Here is a 25,628-nt window from a genome sequence, read left to right as displayed (position 1 = left end):
GCAGGGTCCAAAATCATAACTGAATCCTCAGGGTGGTAATGGTATTATGAAAACAGAAGATAAAAAGTGCAAAGAAAAGACCATATCCAAACTAGCATTTTACAGTTTCATAAAAAATAAAAAGCAAGCATTAAGCCAACTAAAACTGCCCAGGCAAAAAAGAGAACTTTTACATGCATTTTTGTCAACTACCTTTGAATTTAGCTGAAGGTTTTTTAAAATATACTCTTTGTAATATGCCATATTGGCTGCTTAGATACAGCACAATGACTCAAAAAGCATAGGCGCTAACCAAGTGTAAAAATCTCTGCCTTTGTTCCTGCAAATATAGCATTCTGCAAACTGCTACATTTTGGTGCAAGGCATTTCACTGGTATTGTAGCTTGCCACATTTGCTTTGGAAACAAGTGCCTTCTCCCAAATAGGAAATGGCTATTTCGAAGACAAATATCAAATCCGTATATATTAATGACCCAGTTTTTTCAGCAGCAGAACTTGAACGCAGGATGGTAACAGAGGCTCTGTTTCCAAAATGTTAGCAAAACCCAGGGAATTGCCAGACAGCTATTAGCAGTTTGATGAAAAGTTTGAATGCACAATCAATCACCGGCACACAGCAATATGATGCTACAAGCTGACACGAACATGCAATTTCACAACTTACTATCCGATAAGGAAGATGTAAAAAGGAGTCTGGGCAGCCAGCTAAAGCCATTTGTTCCTTCAAATTTTCTTCAAATTACATCTACTGCTTCCCAGGACCTGCAGAGTACAAACAAACTGTCAGAAACCATACTGAAGACATTTCATCAACTTATTATTGAAAACAGTTGGAAGAGGAAGACTGAGAAGATCAAGATGAGGTGATGAGGATTTGCATCAACTTCAAGTAGAAAATGTGCACATTTGCTGCCTGTAGCCTAGCAAACACGTTCACAGTTAGATAATTCATTTAAAAACCCAACATAACTATTCTCAGGCTCTGTGGCTCCTGCTTTATTTCCACTGTTTAGGCAAAAATGAAGGCCTCCCTGCACAGCAAAACCCTAGCTCACCAGCTGAGGCTGTGTTTTCAATCGTGGAAAGAAAACACTGAAATCTCTGAGTTAATTAAGATGACAGTCACTTATCACAGAATCATTCAAGTTGGAAAAAAACCATCAGATCACCAAGATCATTATGCAGCATCAGCCTTCAATGCCTGGCTACACAACTTCTAACCTTTACCCTTCCCTGCCTGTCTTTTCCCCCAGGGTTTTATTCTCACACAATATATCAAACAGAGTGTCACATACAAATTCATTCAAGTCTTCCACTTGCTCTTCTCAGTGATTATTAATAGCAACTTTGCAAGGTGAGTTGTGTTTTCTCTAAAGCATCACTTCGTGACCGAATAGAGCTTGAAAAGAAATCTGCAAACATTTAGAGGTACATATGGCTAAAGAATGAAAAATAACAAGGCAAGACAATGTCCAGAAAGTTATTATAACTGTTTCATAAAAAAGGAAACAAAAATAAATAAAAATAAATAAACAAACAAAGCACTGTTTGCTGCTCCAGCATTTCTTCCTACCAGTGGTGGACACATCCCTGCAGTGTAAGACAAGTGATGCCATCTCCAAGTGGATGAAAAGGGCATGACTGGGGAAGAGAAAGCAGGCTGCAAAGCACAGTCAGAACTTTTACTTCTACCACAAGCAAGGTTCTGTCTGGTTCGCTGTTAATTATCAATTATGTGTTCAGAACAAAAGCACAACTTTCAAACAGGCTCTCTGGTAAGCACGAACTGTCACCAAACCGAAGCTGCCAGCAAAATTTATGGGACAGTTAAGTTCGAGACAGGGGTAAAAAACATCTTGGACAAACTGTTCCGGGACAACTTCCCGCCTACGGTCCACAGACCATGCACTCATCAAGGAAGCTTTATTCTACCTAGTTCCAGGACGAGTTTGGCTGAGGTATGGTGGTAGCCTCCTCCTCTGTCAGTAAGGCAGGCAAACTCCTGAGAACTCCTTTCCAGGAAGCAGTTACTGGGCTTCTGCAGTGATCAATTCATACAGCCAATTACCCCAGGAGGAAACTGGTTTTGGCAACAGCAAGTCTGAAAATCCATTTAACCAAGTAAGCACAAATTTAGTTGTTTATTCTAGGTAAGTAAATACTATGGGAAAAAAATTTAAACCTAAAATCCTACAGGATTCAAAGTGGGGGGAGGCCACATCAAGTATGCAACTCTGTAGACACGTTACTCAACTTGCACTATTGCTAGTATTTAGACATATAAACAGTGGTCTATAGCCTTCTAACTACTTCTCCACACCTAAAAGTCTGCAGTCAGTTTTAAAGACTGATCTGAAGATTTCACTTTAATCATCCAGTTTGTTCCAGGAGAATTAAGCACAGATTTAAGAAAAGCTCTTAAAAATCTTTTCATTCAGGGGAGTACCATTTTCTTTTCTTTCTCATATGCACATCAACAGAGAAATTAAGCAAGCCACTGAAATAGCTGTTATGAAGTTGGTAAAATGTATCAAGAATAAAGAGAACTGTATTATTAGCCTCTAAACCCACCAAGACTAAAGAAAGTTTACATAAAGGGGTAAAGGAAAAAAACTGAGCTTTACACTGCAACAGTTTTACGTTTATTATCACTTCAGTATTTAGATATCAGGAAAAGGCACAACTGCTGCAAATTTAATGGCAGGTTATTTAGGACTGAATATCAAAATACTGGTCTTTTGATGTTTCAGCAAAAGGCTCCAATTCCCTTATAGCAAGATAGATTAAATATGTTCCTAAACAATACCAGACCAATTTGTCTACTCTAGGGCATGCTGCAGTTTATGCCACAGCCCCATTACACCAGTGGAAGATCATAAATAACATCAAACAATAGCTGGAGTCAAGACTGCATAATTTATCAAGAACCATTTGCTTTGCTGCTACATTCTTGAGTATTCATTTGTTAACGCTGCAGAAACAGAGGAAAGCAATAATCTCTAGATGGTATCATTCCTGGTCAGTCACACATTAACACTGATTTAAGATCTCATCTCTTTTGTCTGTCTAAAAACAGTTTATCAACCTAGTCCTACCCCAGGAATACAAAAAGCCTTTGCTCACCTTTAAGACCTAAGGTCCCTTGTACCACATCAACAAGTAATAAATTTGATAGGGACAGAACTCTACACCAATTCACGTGTTCAGTAGATAAATACTAGGACTTAAAAAGAAAATTAGATCCATTTTTCCTGTGCTGCTGTCTTTAAACATGGTATTCAGCATGTCACTTCTCATCAGAGACTGTAGCTGCATACAGACATACATGTTCTTCCCACACAATTTATACAGCAAAGAGGTATTCGAGTGCCAAGTTACTGCCCTTTTCCTAAAATGCCTTAGATGGGGGAAGGAAATTCCAAAGGATTGTAAATAGGAAACAAGCTATGTAGCTGACCACTGTTACAAAACTCAGGATATCCAGTGGTGAGAACAACTGTCATGCAGCATGGAGTGAGGCAGTCTATACACATTCAGAACCGAGTGATTTCATGAGCTTTTACTGGCTTCAGAGCTCTGTCTCAGACAGAGACAGCCCTGAAAGAAGGACAGTCATGACAAACCGTGCTTCAAGGGTCACGAGACTAAATTTTGGTATGACATTCTCCAGAATAAAGAATGGACTATTCGTGAGGCATAGCTTTGATGTCTCAGGCTCTCAAAAGTGTTAAACAAATTCACACCATCTAAAAGATTGATATTAATCCTGCATGGAAAACACTGCATGTATGAACCCTGGAAACTGTCACTGCTCTGAATGGATTGTTTAGGTCACAATCAAATCACTCAGATAACCAGCAGATCACGTTGTCTATTAACCGCAAATTCAGCCCATCACCAGGTATGTTTTTCTGATTTATCCTTGTTATCTGCACATTCCCAGCAGAGGAAACGGTATCTTGCCCGGCACTCTGGAAGCAGACACAGCCTACGCACCTACAGATACTGTGGTAGGAAAATGGCAGGGGTATGGTCACTCTGCCAATTCAGGAAGTTTTCCAGGTTCTACATGTGCCATCTGTCAAAGTCTTTAAATTCAAGAGAAAAATAATTTTTAAAATGCAATTGCTTGCAGATTAGTTAGGAACAGGAGGAGGAGGAGAAAAAAAAGAAAAGGATTTTAACCTGGCAGAGTTGCAAGACAAGCTCCAGAGCTCTTGAAAACTGTATTTATGCTCTTTTATGAAAGGTAACTTAACAAATTTGTTGAATGTTACACCCTTTTAGGTATTTCATCATTTTTCTTCTGTAATGTTCTGCTTTCTATAGCTGAACTATTAGGAAAGAGAGAAGGGGGAAAAGCTTCAACATAGCCTTAATTCTGATCTGAAGACCTTTATCTAAGATCTCAGGTATTATATGCAAGTTAAAGACCTTTCCCTCCCTTTAATGTACATCTTTTATTCTCTCAGACACTAAGTATCACTGTTCCATTTCTCCCCACAATACTGAATGAGGTTTAGCAGACCAAATCTGGATTTTCCTAAGAAACTAGAACAAGGCTTTAAAACAGAATCAATACAATATTTTCCCCTAATTTACTCTCAGGACTGTCGTAGTTAAGTCTAGTGGACTTAAAATTTCACATCTTGAAGAACTCAGGGAGAAAAAGATTCTCTCTTCTTGGTCTACACAAGCAGCAATCTCCAAGACTTCAACTGGCTGTTCTCTTGGCTGTAGGCTCCCTACTACTTCACATCATCTAGGAAAGCGATCTGTTTTATTCTGCAGATGTGTGTGTACATATATGTATGTATATATTCACATACACACACACAGAGGGGTGTTTATCTGCATCTCCAAAACAGGTTTACAAGATGAGGTGAGGCAGTTTCATGGATACACCGAGGAACCCTCAGCAACACAGGCATGAGCACCCACACTGACACTTTCTTACCAGTCTACTCCCATTGCCATAGTTACAATGGAAATAAAGTTGGATAGGAGCAGCATGAGGCATGCCAGTGAATTTTCCCAAGCTGAAAGACCTGACAGCTAGCGATGTCCCCAGCTGCACTGAAACTGCAGGGCCCAGATGTGCTTTTGCATGCAAGACCCAGGCAATTTCTCACAAAAATGAAGCCTGAATGACTATGTGGGCTGAAAAAGAAAGTGCCATCAGATTCCTGACCTGGCTGGACCAAGGAGATTAAAACACCCTTGGCAGCAGCACACAAGTTGTGATCAGATTTCATCATAGCTTCAGCAACCAGTACACGTAAGGATTTCTAAAGCATCTTTCCCTCTTTTAGTGATAGCTTCAGGTGGAGACTGTGTCAATTTACAACACTGAGGATGCCCCTCAACCTCCCTAAGGGACCACTTGGTCAGCAGGACTGGATTCATCACCTCAAACACTTTACTGACCACCTTCTCAACTTACGCACTTCAAACACACACTCACTTCTCTCCCCAGTTTGCATATCCCCCCTCACACCCAGTCTCCAGTCTGCCCATGCTGAAAAATAGTATCTGGCTAGTTTCTCCTCAAACAAGTTTTCTTCCTCCAAAACACATCCCCAAACGCTTCAGAATGGAATCACTCTCCCACCACAGAAGACTTAATGACATGATCATCAACACCCTGATGGCCTACTGAGATTAGCAACAGGTAATATTTAAGAATACCTGCAGCTTTCCCAATTTCTCTCCGTTTCCCTTACAGGAATTCGTATCTTCACACCCATTTTGTCACACATATGTACCCAAAAGGCATTTGCAAGTCTAAGATATTGGAGCAACTGCATAACTAGAGGAATACTTTGAACATCTTTGAAAACAAAGCATTGTTCTAGCTAAAATTTCAAGCAAGTGTTGCGCACTAAAATGAAAAGCACTGTTCAAAATATAAATCATCAATCAAATGCACTTCAGTTACGTCCAAACACTCCCACGAAACCATACTAAAAAATCTGGTCTTATAAAAAAAGGGAATATAATTCTCTTTTGCCATTCTTAATTGCAAAGCTGTTAGTCTAAATATTACACCTTGTAAAGGAAGCCATTTGCCATTGTACTTTTGCCAGAAAGTGAAGAATCTTGGCAACGGCAATTCAGGCTTTTGAAAGCCAAAACAGATACATACTTCAGAAGAAGCACAGAAGAGCTGATGCCATCCTACTTCGAGCCTTGCCAAATAAAATTAAATAAAATATATGCAGTTCAGCATTTTTTGGTTTCCTGAATCTGCCTAAAATTTTGAAAGGGCTTAAGACTCAAGAAGCCTGTGAATTCATGTTCACCTCCTGACAGAACAGCTTCAATGACAGCAAAGATAAGGTCCTCAGAAAAAAACCCCAGTATTTAGACCAACAACATTGGACACCACCACAAAAAAAAAAAAAAAAAAAAAAAAAAAAAAAAAAAAAAAAAAAAAAAAAAAAAAAAACCACCAAAAACAAAACCCAACCAAAAACTCAAAACAAATCAAACAAAATCAAAAAAAAAACAACAACAAATCCCAAACCTACAATGAACTTTGGAAATATTTACAAAAGTCTGCAGTTTCACTGTCTTCCTTGATCACTGAAAATCCTCTTCTCTCTCCTAAGAGCTTCAAATCCATAGCTTTGAAGGAGGAACTTTGGCAACTAAACAGAGACTTGTACCAAAGTCTAAATGAACTGTTAATTAGACAGAAACTGAAATAAAAAACCATGTAAAATATACAGCAGACAACCCCACCAGCAAGCCATAGGCAGAGGTAGAGAGGGTGCAAGGATGCATGACTGGGACATGAGATGTACATGAGTGAGTGAGGCAGCCCAAGGTGAACTTCATCTGACAATGCCATGACCAGTGGCCTCCAATTTTGTATATACGGTTTCACACACTGTCCTTTGCCTCCAGAGAGCTGGAAAAACACTGTCTCCATTCTCTCTGTGTTGTCACTGTCTTCCCTCCCCCTCCCCACCCCAATCTAGTCACATTTCTCATAAAATAGACTCCAAAATTTTATAAATTTGGGAAGCAGTTCTAAATAATTATTTCCTTATGTTATTTTAAGCTTTTATTATCCAACCTGAAGACTTAAGAGTGAAGTTATACAACAGTCAAGATGATTTAATAGCTTGTTACTGCCAAGAACAGGACAGACATCCCACTCTCTTCATCAGCCCTTGCTCCGCTGTCTTCCTCCACTTCCTCCCAGCAGCTTCATGGCACTCCCTCCTTCTCCCCTTTTGTGTCATGTATGGCCCTTAATGAGTTCAGCGTGTGTTAATTAACGCATTTGTTTTGCTGGGTTAGTGTTCTGCTAAGAACGCAAATGCAATAAACTTAGAGCTGACAGGCAGTTCAGTTGGCACAATGTGAACGGCAGGAGACCATGAGCAAGAGGGGAAGGGAACAGGATCAGCCCTCTCCAGTGGCAGCAAACTATTACATCGGCCAAGGCAACCTGTGAACTTTCATTTTCTTTGTTTACTGCCATTAGGAGCTGGCAAATCTTTCCCACTGCACATCCGTGAGAATTAATGCTTTCCAGGCATCTCACAGAAGTTCAACATTTGGACAGATCTCCAAATCTTCAAATAAAATATGAAGTTCTTCTCAAAGGCACTTACTTTCACCTTCTGGTACCAACTCAACTAAAGTCTGCTTTTGTTGCTTACTTACCAAAACATTACTTTTTGTATTCAACAGACTGCTGAGCCTTTATGCTTCCAACAGACAGCTGCTGTGAATGGCCCTTCCCTCTGCTCTGCAGTGGGATTTGAAAGCCAAGGGCTCTAGACCCACCCCAACCCAGAAACTGAACTACGCACAAGACATTTTTCTAAACAATTAAAGTCCATCAGCCTCTACACAGTGTTGGTTTTTTGTGGATTTTTTTTAAAGTCAGATCATTACAGATTCTGTTTGAAACCATAGCTTGATCTACACGCCTGTGCATAAACACCCATTGGAAAGATCTACCAGACCTAACTTGCCTTTACTAAGATGACAAGATGGTAGCATGCACTCCTCAGCTGTTACCTTTACAGCCTCCTGACAAAAATCAGGAGGCTGTAAAAGTAACAGCTGAGAAGTGCATAATAGTAGTTGAACTATATATACAAAGGTTTGATAGAGAGACTTTTAAAATCATAGAGTAGTAATCTGCAGCAAGGATGCCCCTGCTCCCAGCTTCTGTTCCCTTATTTATCTAAACATGCCTTAATTTAGGAGGAGAATCTTTCAAAGCATGCAGAAACCCTTTTTCTCCTCCTGGCTGATGCAAAAGACAAAGATATAAAAAAAAAAAAGAGGAACAAAGAATAAAAGGTAATCTCCTATCACATGACCTACTGATCAGTTTTCTGAGCATTATAAGCCTGTTTCATCCAAATGATGCATTCATCAATCATCACAATTATTCAGAGTCTATTTTTCTTTACTTGAATCTTTATGCAGGGGGCTCCACAGCTTCTCAAAGAACTTGCTAGGTTCTTGTTACACCATACTAGCTGCAGAGGGCTGGCCATAAGGCTGACTTCAAAACTGACACACTTGTGCACAGAAAGCGACAGGCAGACATCTATCAACACCATTCACATCCCTCCTTAGGGTCTCTCCTGCTCCCCAGCATTTTCAGGAGCGTTAAAATACTTTTCCTGGATTTAAAACTTCATTATTGTGGACCAGTGACATCAGACATTAGGGTTTTTACTTTGACAATTTACAGGGTTTCATGCTGATTGTTAACACAGTAATTGTACATGTATTACTTGCTATTCTTCTCTTGGTACAAGATTTTTTGGGAAGAGTTATTAACTAGGATTATCAGAAGCTTTTATATAGACATCAAGCTTTGTGTTTTTGAAGCAAATCAACTGAAAGAGACTTTTACACTTATCTGTGATTTATGTTCATTAATAATCACTGGTTTATTTACATAGTCTCATCTCATACAAATGGTTGAAGCTAGAAGGCAAGTTTAGACATTTCAACTCAAACTGCAAGCTACTCACTAAGATGGTATCTTTTTGAGATACCATAAAAGGCACACCTATGTGAGAACGTTACTCTCAGTATACCTCGTTTGTATGGTTAGAACACTCCAAAGAAAGACTTTCTGCTTAGCCTCTGAAAAAAAACAAAATCACATTCTGTGAGCAGAGATGCATTCCCCAGCATCAACAGTATGCTAATTCACCCTCCAAGTAGTTTTGTGGTAACTATTCCCAAACATTATTTATTCCAAAGAATTCTATTGTTGAAAGAATTCAGACAAAGACACCATACTAAGCAACAGTAGCAAGTAGCAAAAATAAACAAGCAAACCCCTTTTACCTCTCATGCACAGAAGGGTAAGGGTTACCACAGAATGGCTTGTAAGTGATGATTCAAGAGAGCCAGGAGAGCTCTGGACTACATCAACCCCAAGCAAGCAGGCAGTGACCAACTCCACTTCTAGTTGCAAAGAGTGCAAAGAGGCAACTCCAACAAGTACTGTGCTGCTTTTGAGACCAACAGAAAACCCTGTCCATTCAAGAGGGCTATAAAAAAGGAGTGCAAAAAGTGCAAGGGATAACACACAGAAATTAAAGGAATATGTACGCCCTTGATTGACTGGAACATAAAAACCCGTACCCAATTTGGAGACTGCACTCATTCACTCCCATGCAATGAAGCGCCAGCAGTGCCAGAGCTCGCTCAACTGCAAAAAAACTGCTTGTGGTTTTAAGATACTGATGTCACAGATACCCCATGTGCACTTTAACGCTGCCTCACTAACAAATCACAGCAATCTCTTCTTAGAGCAAAGAGACCATTTTGTAATCTCAAATGCATTTGCTGGCATTATGCAACACACAAGCTTCAAATCCACGGGTGGCTTACGGTTAGCAGCAGGCAATCAGTGCCGACCTTCAGAACACAACTAAAATGTTACTGGTGCTCTATTCTTGAATACAGGCTAAGAATTTCTATTTTAAAAAATAAATAAATAGAGGATATCAGCAATGCAGAAGTCCTTCTTACCCTCTTACGTTTTTTTAGCCCTTGAAAAACAATTTCAAGCTGACATCTCAAAAGCGAGTATGCTGACCTACTTGCAAATATAATACCACTCTGGGACAAACAGGGCATAGCTTTTTCAAGTAAGTGTAAACAAAGCAGAAAATAAGCCTACAGAATAGGTTAATATTTTGTACAGGAGCTAATGTTCAACAAAAAGCTGAAATCTGGCCAACTGATCACATGTTTCATGTGCATTAGTGAACACTGATTTACTGCTATTAACTTGTACCTGCAGAGAGGAAGAAAGAGGATATTCTTCCTTTGATTCTGAAGGTCACAGGGTGACCAAAATCCCAGCTTAATGAAGACTATGGTGAGGTTGCAAGTGTCACAGCTTCCACCAACCCTTTCAAAATGCAGTGTTGGAAAGCACAGGGAAGAAAACTGAAGTAATACCACCCAGGCTTCATAGACTAAGTCAACTTAATTAGAATGGTATGTTGGCAGTACCGAAGGATTACATATCGAAGGCTGGGTAGCAGGCCAAAGAACTCGACTAGAATATTTCGCCAAGCCACCTACATTAAGAGCTACTTCCCTGTACTTTCTAGGTGCCATAAAGGAAATCTGTTGTTTCAGGCCTTATGAGGCTGTTTAACTGAGGTATAAAATGTTGAATATCCCCAGCACTGAAGGTTGATGTGATGTGCATTAAACAAGGAATATCCCTAGTCCCTTCAGACTCCAGAGGTGCCAAAGGGGAACATTTTTCTCCAAGGGTGTAGGCTCCAGATGTAGCCAAAGTGCCTTCCCTGTGAACCAAAGCACTTCAACCCACAAAACAAGCCTGGCACACTCCAAGCCTGGAACCCAGACACAGGTCCCATCTGCATTCTCCCACCTCCAGGGTTGTCCAACCGGTACTGGCAGCAGCAGAAAGGAGGGAGAAGACAGCATCTAAGTGTCCCCCTACACAACATCATTTTACAGGCCTGTAGTAATTGCCCACAGAAGCAAATCAACATCCAGGGTGCACACGGAGCCAACCACAACTCTGTTACAGGATATGAAGGCAGTCACATACCCTAGGTGGTGGTGGTATGTGTACAGGAGAAATGCACACACCTGCACTGCCACATCAGCCAGGGAGGAGAAACAGGCTCTCTTTATGTGCAGCCCATCTTATTCTACAGCAGCTATCTGGATGTCAGAGAAAGCTGGGGCTTGCATGAGATGAGCTCAAAAAGCCACTTACAACCTACACAATTCAATGAAGCACACCACTGAACTCCTGGTTCTTTCCATTGACAGCAACAGGAATTTAGAAAATGGGTTCAGATGCAGCCATCCATGATCTGGAGACAAAAAACCAGCCAAAGGAATTCCTCCCCAGTGTACAGCACTGAAACTTCAAACTCTCAGCACCTCTGGACAAGACTGACAATTATATAGTAATGCACTATCCCCAGAATTTTGCTCTCTGTACTGCTGAGTCAATCCTGACAAAGCTTCAATTTCTCCCAGCAATTTTTAGGGTTTAATTTCACTCAGTGTGCATGTTACACCATAGTAGCTAGCTATTATACTCATATACAATAGAATACATATATTATACCCATTTATTACACACATGCACTCACATGTGCCTGTGAACTCTGTGAACTCTAGATGAAGAGATTCTTCAGCAGCAGCACACAATGCAAGATGACACGGCAGAACTCAGTCAACCTCATGAAAAATAAAAAATCTCAGTTCTCCTCCCTCGGTTTCTTTCACTGTTCGATGCAGAGATTTTGTTCATACTCTGCTCTTCCAAAAAGTTCTCCCTCTTCCAAAACACACTGCAGTATAATAAAACACAACGTTTATCAAAGGAACAGATGAGTTCTCTTGCAAAAGCCTCTGTGAATATCAAAAATTTTAATTTCTAATTGCTGTTGTTAATTGATAAAGTAACAATTCCAAAATTTTTGCTACTTTGTATTTTGATCTATAAAAGCATTCACTCATCATTAATATAATCAATTTGACAGATGCATCAGAAAAGCCTCGATTTTCATTTCAGCCTCGCTAATTAGCAGTTCTATTTTATTAAAAACCAGCTCTGCATGAAGAGATGGCTTCACACAACTGCCTGTTTTACACAAATACCTCCCACAGGCTTTCATGCTACTTTCTGTCACTGAAAGAGGGAGAATATTTCCTTCACCTAATGCTCTGATGTTTACAGATCTCAGCAATCACTAGGTTGTAATATTCCCCATCTTCTTCAAATGGACAGCAGTACCACAGAATTTGCCGCCAATGCCTGATATTCTCTCCTCTTTACAGCACTGCTGATCTTAGATAAATTGCACTATGGCTTGGAAACTATCACATTTGTTTCCTGCAACATCTTTGCCTCCGCATCTTTTCCAGTCCAGTAACTTGTGTAAGTCAACAGCCTAAAATGAGCAGCACAATTTTCATGAGGACTCTCACATTTAGCTAAATGACAACCTCCTCATTATACAAACCCAAAAGGTTTCTCTCCAAAACACAAGACAGAAGCAGAAGTTCCTTGAAGCTGGATGCCTCCCAGGAGACAGGTTTGAGAAGGCTGCTCCATACAGAAGTGCTCTTCTCTCTGTGGCAGGCAATGACAGCCACTGCTCCCAAAGAAGCTCCCAGTTGCAGAACTTCCTAGTCTTGTCTCTTAAGCTGCAGGCATACCCTCATATTCTGCTCCTGCAGAAATGCAACAACACATTGCCTAATGCAGCACTCCGGTCAGGCTCAGTGGGACAAGCAAGCAGCAGGAATGACACAGGTATAATTTTTGCCATGACAGCAAGAAGAAGCATTTGGTCAGAAAAGACCTTGCAGCTCAAGTTAAGAAATGTAGGATTATAGAAAATCACTACCAATCCATGGGGAGGGAGAAATACTGAGCACACCAGGAAACAAGCACCTGAATTGCTCCCACGGTCTGAAGGACAGAAAGACATGGCTGATTCTCCACCAGACTTTGATGGTAGATCCCTAAGTCTTTACACAGGTCTGTCTTAGGCAGGTTAAACCTTCTAAGGTTTAAAGGCCTAGTAAGATTCACTTTTAAACACAATAAAAAAGACAACTGGAAAGCGCAGAATCGCTCTGCTTTTGCGCCAAGTCGGAACACAAACAGTTCCTTCTGTGGAGGCCACATATGCCAGGAAGGACTAGGCTCCAGCTCCTGGCACTTGAGCAGCACTGAAATTTTCACTCTCTGGATGGAAAGTACAACACTGCTGATCATTTCCACTGCAGACAAGTTAAGGAATCACCCTGCATAGTCAGACAAAATTCAGCAAATGTGTCACTCATTACCAGAAACCTTCTCCCTCATATCCAGTGACAGGATGTGTGGGAATGGCTCAGCGCTGAGTCAGGGGAAGTTCAGACTAGACACACAGAAACATTTCCTTTACCAAGAGAGTAGTCAAACACTGGAACTGGCTTCCTAGAGGGGTGGTCAATGTCCCAAGCCTGACAGTATTTGAGGCACTTGGACAATGCCCTTAACAATATGCTTTGACCTTTGGTCAGCCCTGAAGTGGTCAGACAGTTGGACTGAATGATCACTATAGGTACCTTCCAATTGGAATGTTCTATTCCATTCATCAGACATTCAATGTTCCATTCAAGGAACTTCTTTTATACCAAAATCACTTTACCTGAGTGAATGATCTTAAATGAAGTTCAAGACATTTTCTTTCTTTAATTTGTAACATTTTTTTTTCTGATACAAGTCAGGCATTAAGGCAGCACTGGAAATAACTACTTCTACAAATGTCCATCTCAGAACACTCAGGTGCTCTCTTGCCATCAAATATGAGCTTATGGAAAAAAACAACAGTCAGCTGAGAAAAAGTAACCTTCCCATCAACAACCCTGTTCTGTCTCAAAGTAAGAGGAAAACCAGTCAGAGTCAAGAGCAGCCTAGGAAAAATGGTTTTATTTGACACTGAAACAGACTGGGAAGTCCAGAGGATAAACTGCTATGTCCAAGGTAAGGGGCGGATGACATCCCACAGCCATCTCAGGAATCACCTGACTGCCACAGTGCCCCACACTTTACACACAGCTCCCACTTCTCATCCAACACCTTCACTTTCAGCATGTGGCTCTTGCGGAGAGCGTGCAAGCTCGCACTGACTGCTGACCAGTGATGTTGGCCAGCAAAGGACCAGTTAACAATACGAATTTCACAAGCTCACAATTACAAAACAGATATGAGCAAGTACTCTGTTGGCAATTAGAACTCCAGCTTTATTTTATTTATTCTAGCATAAGAACAGATGTTGCAGTTATTCAAAGGTTTTCACAACCTTAATTGCTGACCTTAATTGTTGTTAATCTTTCCCATGCAGTGGAGACAGACAGACGCCACCCATATTTTGTGAAGAAGATAGGGAGCTCCAGGGTATGGATAATAAAAGACAGTATTGTCTGCCTTCTCCCTCCTGTGTGAAATACCAGGGTATTGGGATTGGCCCGCAGCATGGAAGAAGAAGAAGAATGAACAAGTGACTCAGCTGTTTTATTTATTTTTTTTAAGGACACATTTGCTGCAGGCTTGAACCTTGACACGGACATTTCTCCCCCCTCCCCAGGAATGGGTGAAGCTTCCAAGTGCCAGCGAAGGAAGTGCTGTATTTAGCTTTCACGACGCCTGAAACAGCTGATACACAAAGCACCCTGTCCACCTCACTGAGCATCACTAAAGCTGTAGTATTAAGCAGCAAAGTCTTGAGTTTCACAGAGCAGTATTGGGTTTCATAAACAAGTTCTCAGACTGGACAAGAAAGCAGCATTAATTATGTGCTAGAAACATTGCAAAAGATACATGAGAGCTTCCCAAGTCTTTTCCTTCGCTATTGGGAAGCCTGCCTGACTTCTTACTCAGGTGTGGAAATTTTATACCCATCTTTTTGCTGCAGAACTTGGAGATTTAAGTTTTCTAACCAAGACGTACATTCCTCTGACTTTGTTCTGCCAAGTTCTACTCAAAGATGCTAACTTGGTGTCCCAGTAATTTGAGACCAGGCAATGCAGAGGAGGGACACAAGTTCAGCAATGAAACCCAGGATGTACTGATGCAGCCATGCCCTATAACCTAAGGCAGGAGCCCCAGAAGTCAGGATAGTGAAGATCAGTTTCATGTTTATGGTGCCCTCAAGCAAATGCCTAGAGTGAACTTGGGGCACGAGACTTAACCCAAAGACCAGACTAGAACAGCATCAGCTACCTGCTCTGCTGCAAGATACAAGAAATCAAGGCTTTCCCCCACTTCTCACATCAAAACTCAACTTAACTGCAAACATCTTCAAAGATTCTTGACAGAAAGAAAAGGTAAGGACTGTTTTTATTTTAGTTCCTTACGAGATGTAACAATTGTTCATCAAAAAAAGTCAAAATAGGTAAGACAACCAGGCACCATGAATACTAAATAACTGTTCACACATTACATTTTAAGAGCAGCATTAAAAGATTGTTTTTAATTGCACGATGGAAATAATTCAGCTAAGATTTCTACAGGAAAACATCGAACTACCAACCTGTTAATTGCTGTATATACCCTGTCATATCTAAAGAGAATTGGATGTAGCATGAAAAATGCTAAGTTCTATGTTTTTAGAAATGAGCTCAAGGTAATTCCAGGGAACTTAAAAATCAGAAAGAAACTTCTCTGAAAGAACTAGCTAAAACTAGGTAACCAGACATGAATAATCAACAAGATGGCAGGAGCAAATATCAGTACAGCTTCTGCAGAAGTTATGACTCAAATCCACCCAAAGCTTATGACACTGCATGAATGAGACACAAGTCTCATAGAAGGTGCTCTTAGAAGGACCTGAGCTGCTGTAGCTTGCAGGAGTGGTTCCCTCCTTTAACAAGCAGACAAAGGATAACAGTTTAAGGTAGGAAAACATGGAGCTTTTTTCCATACAAGAAGTCTTCAAAATTGCCATAGTGGCCTTTCTTTTCAACATACCCTTAAGCTCTCTGAAATGTGACAACCAGGGAGGTGACATGAAGTTTGTCAACAGTATGGTGTGTTCAGTCAGAGCTGGAGCTTCATGCGAAGCACAGCAGAAGGATCTCATGATCACAAATGGGTAGCCAAAAGGGAAACTCTGATTTAACTTCCACAAACTCAAGCTAACACGTGCTAGAAGAATAACCCTGCCTGTGTGTACTACTGAAGTAAGTGTCAGGAATCTTAAGTCTTGATTGAAGTATCATCTTAGAGAAAAGAGCGATGGCAGGAAAAAAAAAGCACACAATATCTCACAAGGAAATACAGTATTAAGAATCAAGGAAAGAACAAGCAAAGCAGAATCATGACAAGTAATTAAATCGAGGGCACACCCACTTCTTGAAAACTGTGGGCTGTTATGACATTGGCAGGGTAAAACAGAATTAGAAAGAGTACAGAGAAGAGGAATTCCTAAAGAAGAAACGAACAGCCCTGGATCACTTGGCACAGAAAAGAGAGCTGAAGGACAAGAAGGCAGACATCAAGTCAGTTATAGAGGACATGGAAAAAGTGTCCAGAGAATAAACATTCCCCCTCAAAAGAAAAATTCAGAAAATCTGAAACTGATAGGAAATATGAAAATCTTTCCCATGGGGTGACTGGATTTATGAACGTGTTAAAATAATAATAATAATTTAGTCAATCACTGGAGAAAGCTCATAAGGGATAGAAATGATAGTAATAGATGTGCACACTCCAGATAACTGCAATACAGCTCACCATGAAGTAGAAGGGTCTAAAAGCAGAGAAAAACTCCTTGCAGGCTTTCTACCTAAGCAACTGCAATTCAGACCAACATTTTTCTTTTTTTTAATTAATATTCCTGGCTGACAGTTGTGAGTGCTAGACATTAACCTAATAGGGATGGTGGTGCAGAAGAGCTGGAGGACCAGCCACATCACCACGGTGCCGAAGCACCACCTCAGCACTGCATCTTCCAGAAAACACTGCACCAATCTAACAGATTTGCACCTTTAACAATTTGGCACAGACCTAAACACTACAGTTGCTAGGCATCCTCCAAGTAACATTTACTTTTAACAGCAAGTCCTGCAGGCTGCTGCAGTGTGCAGAAGGTAGAATAACATGTAGCCCGCAAGTTGACAAGCCCATGGCGAAATGCTGGCCCTCTACAACACACAACGTGATCCGCTTTGCCAAAGTGCCCCTCCCACTATTTCCCTGGGAGTTTACTACATCTATGATGCAATACATTTTAGGACTGAATAGAAAAAGTGCTGTTTTCATAATGGGCATCTAGGAAGACCCCTCCTTTACACTTCAGGCCAGGGCAAGGACAAATTGAAATCTAAGGTTTTAAAGAACATGATTTCTGCATGATTAAGGAAACCTGATTAAGTCCTCCCAAAATCACAAGGCCAAACCATACTGAAAGCTGCTAAGAGACTACAGCTGAACAAAGCCTTGAACACCTCTTACCGGCTTTTTATTTTGAAAAGAAATGTAGAGCTAGTTTCAAAACAGCACAAGAGTAACAACACCAGAAAGATTCTGGCTTTTTCATGTTCTCAAAATAGCATGCTAGAAAGACGTCTACAAAAATAGAAATTTAAGGTGCATTTCACTTTCATCTTGAGCATCAGCTCAACTCTATCCAGCGCAGCATTTGCGTAATGCTCCATAAAGCATTCCCTCAGCCACAATCCCACTCTGATCAGTGACAGATCAGAAAATTGGGATCAGATGCAGCCAATCACTTGAAAACACTCCAAGACCAGAGGATTTGGATGGTGGAGCATGCTTGTCCCTTCCCCATCACCCCACACACACTGTGCACCGAGAAATTCAGATTCCTCTAACTTGCTTCGCTGAAATCCAAGCGATCTAATAGAAGGTGGCAGCCAGCAGTATCACCAAAAATAAAACCATCAGAGAGAAACTACTGAAGTGTAAAGTAATGCTTTGTTTCAGGAGGTTAAATGTTCAAGTTATTTTCACTGTACTTCTTGACACAGAAAAGCAACAGCAACAAAAAGCAAAAGCAGCAGCAACAAATTTCAGGAACCCCAAATCCCTTCTCCTTCATGCTCAGGAGGGAGGAGAAGGGAAAAGCAACTGTCTTCAAACAGCCCCTCTGCTCCTTGACTGCCCAAAGTCACCCTTGCTGCCCTTCTGTGTGGCAGAGTGAAGCTCACTCAGTGTGTCAGAGAGAGCATCGCTCCTCACCTCCCGCTCCCTGCCTTCTAGGAATTTCCCAAGCCAACACTGGAGGATTAGGAGCTGTAATGCTATTAAACACTGCAATATCAAAATGTGAACTAAAGCATATAAAGTCTGCCTTAAGAAGAGGGGTATTTTGGGGTGTGGTTTTTCTGTTTGTTTTCTTTTTTTTTTTTTACCTCTGGGAAAGCATCTAAGGAAAACAGTGAGGAAGCAGCATCAAAACTGGCAGCTCCACAAGCAAAACAGCCGAATTTACGTGTGCACTGCAGCCTGCCTGCTACTTCAGATTACTTATTGCAGAGCAACAAGTCATTCCCTCCCTAATTGGGTCCCAGTCTAAAATAGTCCTGTTATTTTTAGTACAGTACTTAAGCATCTGAACTGTGCCCTGTACTGCCAAAGCTGGCATGCATCCCTGGCCATACCAGAAATTCCGTTATTGAACAAGAACACACATGCCACATACCCAGGCCGACGTTTGTTCTTCTGCCTTGTCTTTAGTGGGCGACTTTAAAGACTTTAAACATTAACAGCCAGCCAAAAATGGCACAGGCTTACATGCAAATTCTGCATTTAAAGCCTCTCTCCCAGCTACCGTGCAACAAGAGAATCGACCCAGCAAGGGGAGACTGAGGGTTGCAATACCACTGATTAGAGACAGTCAGTTTGTTTTTAGGGCACAGATAGAAGATAAGAATGGGATTGTTTTATCTCCATTTTGCTTGGTTTGCATCCATACAAGTTCTGGGGCACTGGAGGAGAGGATAAATCTAAAATGCACTCTAACTCACCCCTCTTCTGTCCCCTTCCACACTGCACATACACTACTGATTAAATTTAAACTAGTCAAGAAACAAAAGGCCTGTGTTAAATATGTTTACACACACCACAGAAGGAGGATTATGTAAGCTCTGTCTCACAAACAATATGCTTCTTCTGCAGAAGAAATGAGATGATCAAAGGAAGATTTGTGCATGTTTCCAAGTCAGTCTTCCCACCTTCCATCACAGGGGTGACAACCGTCCTGCAGCATGCTAATTCTGGAGTGCAGGGAGCAAAACAAAATCCAAAATATCCATAGGCTGCTCCAACAAAGCCTTACCTGTCACCGTGAGCTGACTGTCCCTCACCTTGTGCTTCCACTATAATCTCGTTTTTGTTAGACCAGGAAGAACAAGTTTCCAGGAGGAATTTACTCTGTCCTTTTACCAAGTACTTTGCAGCAAGGAAGTCAACTCTATGAAAGAGCTTTAAAGACAAAATCCTAACCTGAAAGACGGCTGCCAGCCAACAAAAATTTGTTAGTCTTTATTACCACTACACCATCTGTTTTTGAAACTGTACGTTCCTTTTCAGAAGGGTTCTTATTTTGTGAACAGCATTAGCATTGTTCACTCTCTCCACTCTGTCAACATCCCCTTATCCAACATGCGTCTAGATCTGGTGCTGACACAAGACTAAGCTTCTAGCTTATCATATCATTATCTAGTCATTTTGGGTTCATCAGTATATTTATTTTCAATTATCCTAACCTCAAAAAGCAGCAGCAGCAACATATGTAAAACCTTCAGGGCTTCTCAATTATGGCTGAGCTGATCAGGGGCACCAACTAAATGTTCTTCTCAAACCCAAGTCTGACAAAAAAGCTGAGGCAAAAATCCAGCCTTCTGGCATTCGCCCTTTAACCATTTCAGTATATTGATTCTGGATAAAAGAACTTGCTTTGTATTTGAAGAGAGTTTTCTGCCACTGAGTGCTCATTCTCTCTCATCTCCAGTTAATCCTCAGATCCAAGATATTTAAGCTTTGCTGTTGCCCATACATGACAAAAAGCAAGCAACAGTTTGTCTGTCTATCTTGCTAGGTAAAGAGGTCAAACAAAGGCCACCCCTCTGCACTCCACTAAAAGGGCAATAGCCTGTAGACAATTATTGCAATACCAAAATAAGTGAAAGTGAAACAAGAGACATCAAAAACTCATTCTGTAATTCCACAGCAATAAAATAATAATTTATTATCATTTATTATAAAAAAAGGTCAGTCAACTCATCATTTTCTCAAAAAAGGTACAGGTAACATCACCAAAACAGAAAAACAAAAAGCAAAACCCAACAAACAAACAAACAAACAAACAAACCCAAACTACTACTAGTGATGATAGGAAAGAAGATCGAAAAAAAAAGATTAATCAACTTTCTCTCAAATTAGCTGGTTTTCATGAAACTCAGTAATGAATTGAACAGTTTGGATTTTTTTTTAAAGCTTCAAATCATCAGCAGTTATTTTTGAAAGTCCATAGTGGATTGACAAGGTAGCAGAGGCTGGAGAATGGCAAACAGTGATTTCCTACAGAAGTGGGAGGGGGAAAGAGTGGAAAGAAAAACATTAAGAATGATACTTGTTGCTTAATTCACACATTTGCCATTAAATCCATCTGCTAGCACCAAGAAGAAAATAAGACTGAACTCAACAAAAACTGCTTGTTCATGTATAAGCCAAGTCAAACCAACTCAACATCCTACTATGTCAGAATAATGTATTTTAGGAACACAGAAACTGCAGACACTGAATCTGAATCCTGACATTAGCAAAACCACATCAAAAGATTCAAACTGCATTCTTACAAAAAGATAAGAAAACTTTGTCATACTGTTATCAATGCAAACAGTCATCTTATGGCAGATTTGAAAGCGATTGAGCAAACTGCACGGACTTATATTTGCTTGGAATGTCAAAAAAAATTGAAGCACTCACATAATAGCCTGACATACTGAATAACCTCTGCAGAGATCTGCCCCGGTCCCACACTATTCTAGCACTAATGATATAGATAATGAAGGAGAAAATGACACTTATTAAACTTGGGAAAGCTGCTAACTTAAAGCTGTCAGCTTGCTGGAAGACTTAATTCAAAGGAAGTTTTAGAAACTGGAAAACTCTTTGTTGAGAAAGAGGCAAATACCACAGAGGAATGTATAGAGGAACATATGTGAGAATCATGAAGCAACAGTTCTGCTCTACTTGTGGCTGATAAAGCTTCCAGCACGAAGCTGTACCAAATCTTCAGCAAATTTCAGAAAAGATCAACTGGAAAGAATCCAAGCAAAAGCAACAGGAACATCACAGAATTAGAAAAACATGACATCTGGGAGGAAAAAAGAAGAAACAGAATTAACTGGAGCTCAGCCAAAAGAAGCAAAAGTAAGGGTCATGATGAAATCTTTCAAATCTGTGAAAGCCTGCTGCAAAGAAAGAGGGAAGAATATCTTCTCCATGCTCACAACTTTCAGACAAAAGAGAAAGGTTTAAAAAGCAAAGATTTAGGAAAACATTACTGTACTGGGTGGTGTAAGGGCACAGAGAAAAGATAAAAGAGAAGCAAGTCAAAATTGCTAAAGGGGAAAGAAAACAGTGAGTCAATACCCAAGACTGTGAGAGGAACAAGCAGTTTCCCCCAACCACTGCCACCAGGCTGCCATCAGAAACACAGCTACACTCCAGCTTTTCATTGACTTGTTTAGCTGTGTCAAGTCTCCTCTCCAGATCTAGCACTGTGCTACAAGAAAAGTAAGCTTAACAGATGCATTGTCTCCTCTCCTTCTTCAAAGCATAGTACCCAGAATGAGTATACCAATAAACTGCATATCAACTGTAACCTTCAGAGCTGAAATGTCAAGAAAAAAAAAAGAAAAAAAAAGAAAAAAAAAGAAAAAAAAAGAAAAAAAAAAGAAAAAAGAAAAAAAAGAAAAAAAAGAAAAAAAAGAAAAAAAAGAAAAAAAAAAGAAAAAAAGAAAAAAAAAGAAAAAAAAGAAAAAAAAGAAAAAAAAAGAAAAAAAAGAAAAAAAAGAAAAAAAAAGAAAAAAAAGAAAAAAAAGAAAAAAAAAGAAAAAAAAGAAAAAAAAAGAAAAAAAAAGAAAAAAAAGAAAAAAAAAGAAAAAAAAAGAAAAAAAAAGAAAAAAAAAGAAAAAAAAAGAAAAAAAAAGAAAAAAAAAGAAAAAAAAAGAAAAAAAAAGAAAAAAAAAGAAAAAAAAAGAAAAAAAAAGAAAAAAAAAGAAAAAAAAAGAAAAAAAAAGAAAAAAAAAGAAAACCCCCAACCAACTCAAAACCTTAGCTGTTAGAATACCTGTTCAAGAAGTGTAACCAGGCACTTGCCTCTGTTGATACATGGATCCAGCTCTATCCTAACAAACAAACCACAACCTGACAACAGAGAGATACATGGGCCATACCCTCAGCCCTATGAATTCTGCTCTTCAGTCTCAGTCTGGAGGACAAATCGCAGAAATACCACCTTGACTGTAATGTCTGTGTGTTTTTTAATGCTTTTTAATGCTTAGCCTCAATCTACAAGCTGTAGATCAAAACCTCATGGTTCTACTGCCTGTCAGGTTTTGGAAGGATACAAGGAACAGAGAAATTTCTTCTTGCAGGAGAGGGTGGAAGATAACAATCTATACATGGCTACCCCAGCACAACTAACTGGAGTCACTACTGCAAAGTGCAATCCTATCACTCTGAAGCTTGGCACTGACACATACTCAGTAGCAAGCATCTCTGGAAGCTGGGGGAAGGCAGGGGTGATCAACAAAACCTCAATCCCTTCAATTTTTTTTAGCTCATGGACTGTGAGCACCAGTGTATTCCAAACTGCATTTGCATTTGTTCTCACTATGCAAAACCTCTGGGAATATCTACAGGAAATGAGCTCTGATTAGACATAACTGCAAGCACTATCACCTTATTCAGCCAATTTTCTCTCTCCAGCCCCCCTCCCCACACTCCAGTTTGACCTCCACCATTTGCATCAATGGAAGTAGCTGGGGATTGGCATTTCACAAATCTCCCAAATCCAGGGTACAAGACTTACTTCAGCTTTTAACCATGCAAGTGGAAGATATTTAAGCATGCCACAGAGGCTTACGGGAGGCTTTGAAATTGCATTTGATTCATATTGTGCATGTCAAAAAGACAGTCATTTGTCATCTTTTCTTGAGTATCCCTGAGTAAGATGCTGATACAGATATAAATATTCATAAGGCTAGCTCATGCAGTTTTCCTCAAATCTGACTAGATCCAGCTCCCTCTTGTTTTAAGAAGTAGGAATTATATGTAAATATCAAAGCAAAGGAAGGAGATGTAGATGTTAAGATGCAGGAGCTAAGATCCAAGCTTCTGTGCATGGGAAGGACCCACTGTGGATTTACAGGATTAGTGGCAATGCCCATCCCTCTCTATCAGGAATGACCCTCGGCTCCCCACTTTGCATATTTACGATTGCAGACACTGGCATCTTGGAGCATGAGGCTGAGAGTCTACAAAGGCAAAGTACTAGTCACTCCTAAACAGTAACAGCGCTGGGAAATAGAAGGAAAAATAAAATGGTTTTAAAAAATAAAATCAATAGGTGTAGACACTTGAAGTCAAGAAAGTTAAGCACACATTGCTATTTCATGGAGTTCAACTGTGCCACTGTTTGCACTCACTAGGATTTTTGCTCAGGTGCCTCACCATGTGGTTATCCCTGGAATCCCTGACTGTCCAAATGGCCACCAGGCCACAGGACATGGCACACAGACATCCACTCCAAAGCAATACTTGTGGTTTAGACCAGGACTGAAGCCAGGCCAAGTTTACACACAACTTAGCTACCTGTATCACAAGTTGGATGTTTACCAGGCACTGTGGTATAAATACTCCTTCTCTCCCCATTTTCTTCCTCACACTTCTTCCACCTTTGGAGAAGCCATCATCTCTGGGAGAATTTAACTTCCATGAGCTGGGACGTGGAAGCAAACACTGAGTGATAAAACCATCACAAAGGCAAAACACATCCACCAAAAACTGCAGGCCTTTTTCATACAAGTGCCTCACAGCAGCTCCAAGAATGCGTTAGCATTACTCCAAAGAGATATTCATACCAGTAATCATTTTCAGAGCCGTGATTTAGCCATGCTGTGGGTTAAGACATTCCCTCACCCACCACATCATCTTCACCAGAAAAGGGTGGGGGTGCAGCCTACTTTGCTTTTTCTATAAGTCTAGAAAGACACACATGACTATGGAAGTCAATCTGACTCCTTCTCATCTCACACTGCTGAGAAATGGGGACACTACGAGAAGAGGAAAAAACTCCAGAAGATCAAGGGAATGAAAAAGTTGAGCTGTATCAATACTGCCCTTCTTTGTGCCTTCTCTTCTAGGTCCTCAGCACCGTTTCTTCAAAGCAATTTCTCCTTTCCTCTCACAGTGCTACAAAACACACATGAGCAGAGAGGTCACCTAGAAACTGCTAATCAAATGCTCAAAACCAGACTGAAATAGTTTCTAATATTTCTTTTTCAGTATGTATCACAATAAAAAAAATCCTATCATTTTTAGTTTGCCTTCATTTATACTCTTACATGAATTTTAGATCTTTAGTCTGTAGTCAGTTTTTCATCCCTAAAAATGGGATGGCTCGATTCTTTCTTACAGGATGTCAAAGAGCAGGAGACATTGTGGTGTTTCCCAGTGGAAGATGACATGAAAATTCAAAGCTTTATAGGTTAGGTCAGTTTTAGGATACAGCTACTTCAGATTGCTCTGCTTTGGTTTACACAAATCCCGTTACTTCTTCATTGACCAGGTAAATCTTTAGGAAGATTACTGCCATGCTACAAAATCATCTCCACTGATAAAATAAAACACTTGCAATCCAGGCTGCACTTAAAGCAACAAGGTTGTAAACAGACTCTTACAAAAGTGGGAGAAAGTCATTAAAATTCATTTAAGCTACCTAGAATATTTGGTTAATTTTAAACTGCTAATGGATTTCAGAGACAGCATGTCAGGTGAAAATCACTTCTAATAAAACCTTTCAGTCCCTTGGTTTTCTAGGGACCTCATTTGACACAGATAAGGTGTCAGGTATCCTGAGTTACCTCTTTACAGCACTACTTTTAAGAGGATCCCAGAAGACTCTAGGAAGACTTAACCTGAAGCTCCCTCCTCCAAGCCTCTCAGCTCCACGCACAGCCACAGCCCTACAAACACTTCCACTAAGGCCAGCAACCCCCAGCCCCATTCAGAACTTCAACACAAACCAGCCCTGCATACACCACATTGCTGAAAGGCTCCATCCTAAGGTCCCAGGCATTCCAAAGAAGTGTTGGGTGCAGCATGCACTGAACTGCAGAGGAGATACACCTCTCCCAGACACCACAAAAGGGCTGTGTAATATAGAAATATATCTAGAGTACATATACTCCACTTTGGAAACCTTCAGGTTTTCAAGATGGTAAGTCAGGATTTAAAGAGTTCTCGAGCTCCTCTAACAAAGCACACACACACACACTTCCTTGCTTGGTTTCACAGAGTTACAACTGCAGAATTAAAGAATATT

At 40.3% G+C, this 25,628-nt stretch overlaps 1 protein-coding gene across 5 annotated transcripts in view; it reads right to left on the bottom strand.

The window, feature by feature from the left end:
• GRB10 (growth factor receptor bound protein 10) overlaps positions 1–25,628 on the bottom strand; it is a 144,679-nt gene that overhangs the window by 107,123 nt on the left and 11,928 nt on the right. For 3 of the 5 annotated variants that reach the window (XR_010080592.1, XM_063399300.1, XM_063399290.1), the window contains one exon: positions 665–762. The exons of the other annotated variants lie outside the window; for them this stretch is intronic. Coding sequence is in view for 2 of the 3 variants with exons in the window: in XM_063399300.1 (XP_063255370.1) it covers positions 665–715 (51 nt within the window). In the remaining variant the exon portion in view is untranslated. The remainder of the gene's footprint in view (positions 1–664; positions 763–25,628) is intronic. 5 annotated transcript variants of the gene reach the window in all.

This window comes from Prinia subflava, chromosome 1 (genome assembly GCF_021018805.1).
Source record: "Prinia subflava isolate CZ2003 ecotype Zambia chromosome 1, Cam_Psub_1.2, whole genome shotgun sequence".
NCBI classification, from domain to species: domain Eukaryota; kingdom Metazoa; phylum Chordata; class Aves; order Passeriformes; family Cisticolidae; genus Prinia; species Prinia subflava.
This window is presented reverse-complemented; position numbering and strand designations above follow the sequence as displayed.